The sequence below is a fragment of the Salvelinus namaycush genome, chromosome 35, assembly GCF_016432855.1.
Source record: "Salvelinus namaycush isolate Seneca chromosome 35, SaNama_1.0, whole genome shotgun sequence".
Lineage (NCBI taxonomy): Eukaryota > Metazoa > Chordata > Actinopteri > Salmoniformes > Salmonidae > Salvelinus > Salvelinus namaycush.
In genome coordinates this window covers 5,987,531-5,998,440 of record NC_052341.1, presented here as the reverse complement: position 1 = coordinate 5,998,440, position 10,910 = coordinate 5,987,531, and the positions used below count along the sequence as shown (strand labels likewise).

The following is a 10,910-nucleotide window of genomic DNA, read 5'->3' as shown; positions in this document are numbered from 1 at the left end:
GTTTTCATGTCACCCTCTTCACCAAACAAATTAATGTAGGCTAATGTTGAAATGCGTAGGCCCATGGAATTCCTATAGTGAGTATGGATAGCCTAAGAGGCCAGAGGCGGTGAGGCTATAGCGTACGACAGTCTCCGCACTAATAGTTATTGATCCGTCATAACACATTAAAACCAGATAAGAGCCATACAGCACACAAATACAATGTTCTTAGATCTTGCAATAGCCCTTCACATATTGCCCTCAACAAAATCCCCTCACATAACAGCAGACCGTTCCCCTAACGTTCCCCTAACTACTAAGTTTTCCTCATTCCTAACAACAGTGTCAAACTCAAACAAAAGTTTAAAAAGGCTGAATTTGTGCTACCTCCATCCATCATAGTCCATAACACTTATACAATCACTACAGGCTTTTGCTCCTGGTCTCCAAACGACGCCCAAGTAGCCAGTTTATCTCTCCGTCATCAATTAAAGTCAAGCGCTTGAGGGATAGACTTTACCCGGCAAGGCGGTCCAGGGCGGGGATAATCAGCTCACACAGCCAATCAGCGCAGGCTTCAGTGGCAGTAGTGAGAATTGTAAAGCAGACATGACATATACTGACATATCCGCTGTTGATTAGACCAGAGGCTGTTTCACCGCAATTAAATTACATCAGGAGAAGATAGAGAGAAAAGAGCAGAGAGGACAACTCAATCAATACCTGGAGAGTTTTCATTGTTGAGGGGTTCTGTATCTGCGGGCCGCACTACTTTCGAGAGTGGGTTGAGAGAATATCCTAATAAAACTTGCGTTGTGATAAAAGTTGGTTTTGCGTAAATGTCATCATGGCGCTGGGCCGCCCCTCTTTCTCCATCAACGACATCCTCACCCGGGGACGTGACACACGAGACAACATTCAAATTTCACGGGATCTGACAGATCTATGCGCGTTAAAGCTGGCCACCATCAACCAGGATCAGCCAACCGAGAGCAGGGATGGGAACTCGAGGGGCCCCGGTTCATCCACGTCGGACTGCAGTGAGGAGCACAAACGGGATGAGATGGAGATGATACACATCCGCCAAGGAAATATTCGTCCCTCTCCCGGTTTGGGCGACATCAGGAAGCCCACGTCTGAGGCCGGTAGTGAAGAGTCCACTGGAGAAGAGACGGAATACATGTCATGCAGAAAAGGTACGTCACCCTCTCAGTCTGTTTATAAGATTATTGATATCGACCAGGAATCTAAATGCAATCATGACATAGGTTTGTTGTTGGAATGTGATTATGCTGGTCAATAGGCTACTTTGTCTCACCAAGCCATAGCCACATACAGTGAGCAAACTGTCTATATCGGCCTACAGTGAACAAAATCAATTCTGCTTTGAACAAACTCAATTCCATATATAGTGAAAAAAGTCAGTTCTGTTTGGTTATTTCCAGGCCTACATTTGATATGGCTTTCGATTTGTATTTTAAAACGACCGACGCAATAGGCTGTATATAATAGGAAGCATGCTTAATAATCACATGATTACGAGTAAAATGATAACCCTACTTACTGGGTTTGAACTTGTAATTTATTGAGTAATAAACATCAGTGTAAGTGATTTTGGAGATGTTTACCAGAAAGACGTATTGTGGAAACACGCTGTGTGTTGGAGCGACATAGACTAGCATACGTTGTTGGTATTTGAAGCATAAAGAGGTCGCCTGTTTGCCAAATAACCACAAGGCATTTTAATTTCTTCTTTCCTCCAATACAGACATAAACAACAAACAACTACCCTGTCTGGATCAAGACAAACAGAGGGAGGAAGAGGAGGAGGAGGAGAGGGAGAGTAGTTACAGCACCGTAGGCCAACCCATATCTGGTAACAAGAAGCGCTCCCGTGCGGCCTTCTCCCACGCGCAGGTCTACGAGCTAGAGCGTCGGTTTAACGTGCAGCGCTACCTGTCTGGTCCTGAACGCGCGGCCCTGGCGGGCGCCCTGAAGCTCACGGAAACCCAGGTGAAAATCTGGTTCCAGAACCGGAGATATAAGACCAAACGGCGGCAGATGGCGGTCGAACTAGCCTCCCGTAACTACTCTACACCAGCCACACTAGCTAAGAAAGTGGCGGTGACGGTCCTGGTTCGAGACGATCAAAGACAGTACGGTGAGGATGACCTGTCCAGTCCGCCTGCTCTACCTCTCTACCCGGCCTACCAATATGGATACTACCCCTACATGTACTGCTTCCAACCATGGCTCTCTAGCAATGCACTTTGTGGGAGCATGCATTGACACAATGGCGTAGCCATGCCTCAAAAACATGACATTCATTCACTTTATGGATTTAGGCCTACTAAAAGAAGACAACGACACTGGGTCGACATTTCTACGTGCGTTTCTGTGTAAATACTTTCTTTATTCTCTCGTGGAGAGTAAGATCATTTCGACCCACAGTGAGCCTTTTTGATGCTGTAGCCTACACCTGCAAGGACAATCCTATCGACATCACTCAGACAACATTGATGGATACAGCTAAATTAAATACACGTCCTGAATAAAGTAGAAGGCCTAGATAATAATATTGAAATTATTACGCAGGAATGTATAGCCAAATAATAACTCAATAAAGCTTTAAAACAATCTGGGAATCATCAGTATGCTCATTTAATTTATTTACACACACAAACAAATATAACTCTTATTATAAAACAGGAGGAATATAGGATTAGGATTATGAAACAATATAGGCTAATATCAAGTGCTAAAATCGAAATCAAAACCAATTTACATTTCTAAAATGTTAATACACTTTTGACAGAATTTTCGATCTAAGCCTTGAACTTTAAAATACATTTTCACATTCGGATACATGCAGTAGATTCGTTATAACAAATATCTTGGTAAACTAAAGTTATTTTTCTCCGATTCAAGCCAACAGCTATCTTCATTATGAAATTCGAATTAGCAAAAAACATGGATATCGACATATTATATTCGTGCCTGTTAAACATTGAACCCAGAAGGACAGAAATGTGTAGCCTTCAACAAGATGATCCAAAAGACTTTGCACCAATGAGGACGTGATGAGTGTGAATATGGCTGTTAATATTATGGTCGAGATCCTGAAGCCTGAAGCCTACAAGTTAAAGTAACTAAATCCAACAACAGACAATCTAAAAATGCTGGGTTTGAAAAGAATCCCATATTATAATTGAATATGAGGCTTAGAATGTAAAGGTAATTTATTATGAACTAGCTAATTAGGCTAGTTTATATTTTCTTAATTTAAATTCTAGAAGATTTCACGTTTTCAAAATGTTGAGCCAAAATAATTCATGTAAATACGGTACCTGCTGCTTACACTGCCCCGATTTGTTTTGTGGTTCAAGTGTGCAAATATGGCTTCTACCTTCTGCAAGGGATTTTCCAAACAGATCTCTGATAGTATTGACATTATGGACCATAAATAGTGACCGTGGTTGAATGGTAAATCAATGGTATATTAATAGTAGGCTTATAGGCCTACCTGTCATTCGTATACTGATACATTTCCCTATTCACTAATTGATAATACAGACACAACCAATCGTAATAAAATCATAATTGTTGATTATTTAGATACATATTCAAATGTACAATTTGAGTAGCAAAAATGCAAACCACCCTAAACATAGGCTACATTTACTAACTTTAATCCTGACCTAATACACCTTGATAAAAAGTTACATTAAAAAACGTGTAAATGTTCATGAATTTAAAACGTGAAATTTACACGAAAGGCAAAACGTGTAAAGCACACATGTTTACATTTTACGTTTTAGTCATTTATCAGACGCTCTTATCCAGAGCCAATCACAAGATACAACACCTGTTGTATGCGGCGCATGTGACAAATACATTTTGATTTGATTTGATTTTAAGCTAGTTCTGCAGCTGCGTGAGTCTGAGAGGTCAAATAAAATACAACAAGTAAAATAGCCCCCTCTAATTTCTGGTTACAAGTTCACGAATGGCTGAAAAATCACAACACTAATCTTAAATTAACACGACAAATAGCACAGTTGGGAGATTTGGAAAGCCATAGTCAATCGATCAACAATATAATAATACTTTTAGTACAAATATTTATCTTTAACTCGCAATCTGTAGATACTATGCAATTAGACAATTTCAGAAATTATGTGAAACATCACAGCATAGTTGAAAAATGTATGGTACATGGAAATCATGAGCGGGCAGTTTACAGAAATAGGGTGATGATCTAAGAGTAGTTGAGGGGTGGATTTAAAAGCTGATGTTCTATAATAGTTATGACTGAAAAACACCATGTACAGTGCATTCGGAAAGTATTCAGACCCCTTGACTTATTCCACATTTTGTTACATTACAGCCTTACTAAAAGATAAATGTCTCTCATCAATCTACACACAATATCCCATAATGACAAAGCGAAAACAGGTTTTTAGACATTTTTGCAAATGTATTAAAAATTTAAAACAGAAATACCTTTTTTACATAAGTATTCAGACCCTTTGCTATGAGACTTGAAATTGAGCTCAGGTGCATCCTGTTTCCATTGATCATCCTTGAGATGTTTCTACAATTTGACTGGAGTCCACCTGTGGTAAATTAAATTGACTGGCCTGATTTGGAAAGGCACACACCTGTCTATACAAAGTCCCACAGTTGACAGTGCATGTCAGAACAAAAACCAAGACATGAGGTCGAAGGAATTGTCCATATAGCTTTGAGACCGGATTATGTCAAGGCATAGATCTGGGGAAGAGTACCAAAAAATGTCTGCAGCATTGAAGGCCCCCAAGAACACAGTGGCCTCCATCATTCTTAAATGCAAGATGTTTGGAACCACCAAGACTTTTCCTAGAGCGTGCCGGCCCGGCCAAACTGAGCAATCGGGAAACAAGGGCCTTGGTCAGGGAGGTGACCAAGAACCTCATGGTCACTCTGACAGAGCTCTAAGGTTCCTCTGGGGAGAATGGAGAACCTTCCAGAAAGAAAACCATCTCTGCAGCTCTCTACCAATCAGGCCTTTATGGTAGAGTTGCCAGACGGAAGCAACTTCTCAGTAAAAGGCACATGACAGCCCACTTGGAGTTTGCCAAAAGGCACCTAAAGACTCTCAGACCATGAGAAACAAGATTCTCTGGTCTGATGAAACCAAGATTGAACTCTTTGGCCTGAATGTCAATCATTGTGTCTGGAGGAAACCTGGCACCATCCCTGCATGGTGGTGGCAGCATCATACTGTGGGGATGCTTTTCAGCGGCAGGGACTGGGAGACTAGTTAGGTTCGAGGCAAAGATTAACGGAGCAAAGGACAGAGAGATTCTTGATAAAAACCTGCTCCAGAGCGCTCAGGACCTTAGACTGGGGCTAAGATTTACCTTCCAACAGGACAATGACTCTAAGCACACAGCCAAGACAATGTAGGAGTGGCTTCGGGACAAGTCTCTGAATGTCCTTGAGTGACCCAGCCAGAGCCCGGACTTGAACCCAATCAAACATTTCTGGAGAGACCTGAAAATATCTGTGCAGCGACGCTCCCCATCAAACCTGACAGAGCTTGAGGTCTGCAGAGAAGAATAGAAGAAACTCCCAAAATAAAAGTGTGCCAAGCTTGTAGCGTCATAACCAAAAAGACTTGAGGCTGTAATCACTGCCAAAGGTGCTTCAACAATGTACTGAGTAAAGGGTCTGAATACTTATGTAAATGTAATATTTCAGCTTTTATTTTTTATTTTTTTGCAAAAATGTCTAAAAACCTGTTTTTGCTTTGTCATTATGGGGTATTGTGTGTAGATTGATGAAGATTTTTTTTTTTTATGAATTTTTAAATAACGTAACAAAATGTGGAAAAAGTCAAGGGGTCTGAATACTTTCCGAAGGCACTGTATAATAATAAATAAATAGTTACAATAAAATAACAAAGACCCCTTTATCCAAAAGTGAAAACATCATTGAACTGTCATGCTAGTTTTGGGTGTGTAGCCATATAGAGTGCTGTTCAATTTGACAAACGCCATCCCATACCATTAATCCTTAAATTCTATGGTTATGAATGTGTGTTTACTGCTGTTGTGAATCCCCTGCTCTGGCCCAGCTGCATGAGTCAGATCGAGCAAGTTGTTGTTGCACCATACCGCCTCTCTCCTCAGGACAGAACCACATTTATCATCATGCTACGCTGAAAAGACTGTGCAGACTAAACCCTCATCTCACTGTAAAATACCTAGGAGTTAGCTGCTGCAGTTGAACTAAATATAAATATCTATGTTGGATGGAGTTAAGTGGCAATGGTATATCTGGTGGGGGAGAGAAAATGGAATGAGGAATGCTGAAAGTGACATTAGGCCAATTCAAAATGGGAACTTTGTAAAGCATGTGCGCACACACACACACACACACACACGCACACGCACACGCACACGCACACGCACACACACACATACACATACACATACACATACACATACACATACACATACACACACATACACATACACACACACACACACACACACACACACACACACACACACACACACACACACACACACACACACACACACACACACACACACGTACACATGGATTTTGTGTTGTAGATATGTGGTAGTAGAGTAGTGGTCTGAGGGTATACACTCAGTGTGCTGAGAAATCTCTTGTGAAATGTATTGTAATGTTTTTCAAATTGTATAGAACTGCCTTAAGTTTATTGGACCCCAGGAAGTTTAGCTGCTGCCTTGGCAGGATTTTGTATCACTCTCATAACATAAATGATGAGTGCATCGGCTGAAGGCTAAATTATTGCGTTTTCAATGCACATTTAGAGGTTTGCATTAAAAAGACAGCCTGAAACAAACACAGATTTCCTGAGTTGGCAGTTATCCAGTTTAGTCAGGTTTTAGAGTGCTTCTCACGCCTCATGCTATTTCTGCTACTTGAGATGAAAATGATTCACTTCTCTCATAGCTGATGTGTGGTGAAAGATGGGGCACAAAATGGCTGCCGTGGCATCACTTAGGTAGGTGATATTATTTGCTACGTTTTTTTCTCCCTAACCACATAAATAAAGTATTCATCATTAATTGAAGTATTCCAATGCATTATCGGTAGTAGTAGTATTGCAGCTGTAGTGAAAGACTCCAACACCCTGTCTGCCTACCTACACGTTACACACCACCTAGGCCTCAGACAGAGTTTCACCTTGGGCATGACTGACAGCTGCCCAAGCTTCATTCATCTCTCTCAGATCAGACTAATCACTCTAAGCTATCGCAGGTGGCTGGCATTGTACACACGTGGTTCTGGGAAAAAGAGACAACACAACTCCCTGTGACTAACGAGCCCATTCTTCATTATTATCTACTGACATTTACAGGGCGGTCACATTCATGTGACTAGTAACATGGGTGACTAGAGTTATCATTACAGAATTGACAACATCCTTGTCAACTTGGAATGTTAAAGACAAAGATGATATCTCTGGGTAGCTATATTTATGTGGCTATAACACATTGAAGACAAGAGCTCGTCAGCTAAATGGCATGTATTATTATTATATATTATTATAATATTATTATTATTGTAGGGTCCCTGTAAGCATAGTGTAAAAAATACAAGATGTCTGGACCACTATGGCACAGGAGAGTACTTGCTTTTCGGTTGATCTCTGGTCCTGGAGTGCAGGTTTTGGTTCCAGCCAGCACTAACATACCTGATCCTGGTCATGGTCCCAACTGAAGACCATGATTAGTGGATTCTTGAGGTGTGTTAGTGCAGTTTGGACCTTGGAACAAAGGCTGCACATGTACTAGCTGTCCAGGACTGAAGTTAGGGACCTGTGGTCTAGACCCTACAGCCCCTGTTGGTGCTGGACAGGTGAGAGAAGACCTGGGACAGTAATCTAACTTTGTGTTTATGTAGAAATATACGCTACATGACCAAAAGTATGTGGACATCTGCTTGTCAAACATATAATTCCAAAATCATGGGCATTAATATGGAGTTGGTCCCCCCTTTGCTGATATAACAGCCTCCACTCTTCTGGGAAGGCTTTCCACTAGATGTTGGAACATTGCTGTGGGGACTTGATTCCATTCAGCCACAGGAGCATTAGTGAGGTCGGGCACTGATGTTGGGCGATTAGGCCTGGCTCGCAGTCAGCATTCCAGTTCATCCCAAAGCTGTTTGATGGAGTTGAGGTCAGGGCTCTGTGCAGGCCAGTGAAGTTCTTTCACAACGATCTCGACAAACCATTTCTGTATGGACCTCGCTTTGTGCACAGGCACATTGTCATGCAGAAACAGGAAAGGGCCTTCTCCAAACTGTAGCTACAAAGTTGGAAGCACGGAATCGTCTAGAATGTCATTGTATGCTGTAGCGTAAAGATTTCCCTTCACTGGAACTAAGGGGCCTAGCCCGAACCATGAAAAACAGCACCAGACCATTATTCCTCCTCCTCCAAACTTTACAGTTGGCCCTATGCATTATGGCAGGTAGCGTTCACCTGGCATCCGCCAAACCCAGATGGTGAAGCGTGATTCATCACTCCAGGGAACATGTTTCCACTGCTCCAGAGTCCAATAGCGGCGAGATTTACACCACTCCAGCCAACGCTTGGCATTAATGATGGTGATGTTAGGCTTGTGTGCGGCTGTTTGGCCATGGAAACCTATTTCATAAAGCTTCAGACGATCAATTATTGTGCTGATGTTGCTTCCAAAGGCAGTTTGGAACTCGGTAGTGAGTGTTGCAACTGAGGACAGACGATTTTTACGTGCTATGCGTTTCAGCACTCGGTAGTCCCGTTCTGTGAGCTTGTGTGGTCTACCACTTCGCGGCTAAAACATTGTTGCTCCTAGACATTTTCACGTGACAATATCAGCACTTACAGTTGACCGGGGCAGCTCTAGCAGGGCAGAAATTTGACGAACTTACTTGTTGGAAAGGTGGCATCCTATGACGGTGCCACATTGAAAGTCACTGAGCTCTTCAGTAAGGGCATTCTACTGCCAATGTTTGTCTATGGAGAATGCATGGCTGTGTGCTCGATTTTATACACCTGTCAGCAACAGGTGTGGCTGTAATAGCCGAATCCACTAATATGAAGGGGTGTCCACATACTTTTGTATATATAGTGTATAATTCACAAGTATATAAACATTTAGTCTGAGAGAGAAAGCAAAGCATCAGCTTCACGCTTCCCTGCTGTTTGACTTGAAGAGGCTCATAAAACAGAGGTAGGGGGAGACAAAGAGGGAAGGGGAGGCGAGGGGCAGGCAGAGACAGACAGACAGACTAGAGAAAGTGATGAAATAAAATAAAATGTTATCTGTCACATGCTTCGTAAACAACAGGTGTAGACTAACAGTGAAATGCTTACTCATTGGCCCTTCACAACAATGGAGAGAGAAAAAAGAGAGATAGAAGAAGAAGAAAATAAGAGGAATGAGTAACGATAACTTAGCTATATTCACAGGGTACAAGTACCAAGTTCATGTGCATAGGTACAAGGTAATTGAAGTAGATATGTACACACAGTATACAGTGAATTCAGAAAGTGTTTAGACCCCTTAGCTTTTCCCACATTTTATTACGTTAATGCCTTATTTTAAAATAGATTAAATAGTTTTTTCCCCCTCATCAATCTACACACAATATCCCATAATAACATCACAATACCCCATAATGACATTACAATACCCCATAATGACATTACAATACCCCATAATAACATTACAATACCCCATAATGACATTACAATACCTCATAATGACATTACAATACACCATAATGACATCACAATACCCCATAATGACATCACAATACCCCATAATGACATCACAATACCCTATAATAACATCACAATACCCCATAATAACATCACAATACCCCATAATAACATCACAATACCCCATAATGACAATACAATACCCCATAATGACATTACAATACCCCATAATGACAATACAATACCCCATAATGACATTACAATACCCTATAATAACATTACAATACCCCATAATAACATCACAATACCCCATAATAACATCACAATACCCCATAATGACAATACAATACCCCATAATGGCATTACAATACCCCATAATAACATCATAATACCCCATAATAACATTATAATACCCCATAATAACATTACAATACCCCATAATGACAATGCAATACCCCATAATGACATTACAATGCCCCATAATGACATTACAATACCCCATAATGACATTACAATACCCCATAATAACAATACAATACCCCATAATAACATTACAATACCCCATAATGACAATACAATACCCCATAATGACATTACAATACCCCTAATGACAATACAATACCCCATAATGACATTACAATACACCATAATAACATCACAATACCCCATAATGACATTACAATACCCCATAATAACATTACAATACCCCATAATGACATCACAAAACTGCATAATGACATCACAAAACCCCATAATGACAAAGCAAAAACATGTTTTTAGAATTTCAAATTTTTTTTTGCAAATATTCAGACCCTTTACTCAGTACTTTGTTGAAGCATCTTTTGCATCGATTACTGCATCGAGTCATCTTGTGTATGACGCTACAAGCTTGGCACAACTTTATTTTGGGAGTTTCTCCCATTATTCTCTGCAGATCCTCTCAAGCTCTGTCAGGTTGGATGGGGAGCGTTGCTGCACAGCTATTTTCAGGCCTCTGCAGAGATGTTTGATTGGGTTTGATTCCAGGCTCTGGCTGGACCACTCAAGGACATTCCGAGACTTGTCCCGAAGCCACTCCTGCATTGTCTTGGCTGTGTGCTTAGGGTCGTTGTTCTGTTGGAAGGTGAACTTTCACCACAGTCTGAGGTCCTGAGTGCTCTGGAGCAGGTTTTCATCA

The 10,910-nt window shown here is 41.1% G+C and overlaps 1 protein-coding gene across 1 annotated transcript; it reads left to right on the top strand.

Moving 5' to 3' along the window:
- The first annotated feature begins 625 nt into the window (after positions 1-625).
- LOC120029956 (homeobox protein zampogna-like) lies at positions 626-2,581 on the top strand. The gene is made up of 2 exons (XM_038975265.1): positions 626-1,178; positions 1,751-2,581. The coding sequence occupies exons 1-2, from the start codon at positions 830-832 to the stop codon at positions 2,269-2,271; spliced, it is 870 nt and encodes a 289-aa protein (XP_038831193.1). The 5' UTR covers positions 626-829; the 3' UTR covers positions 2,272-2,581.
- Positions 2,582-10,910: the final 8,329 nt, after the last annotated feature.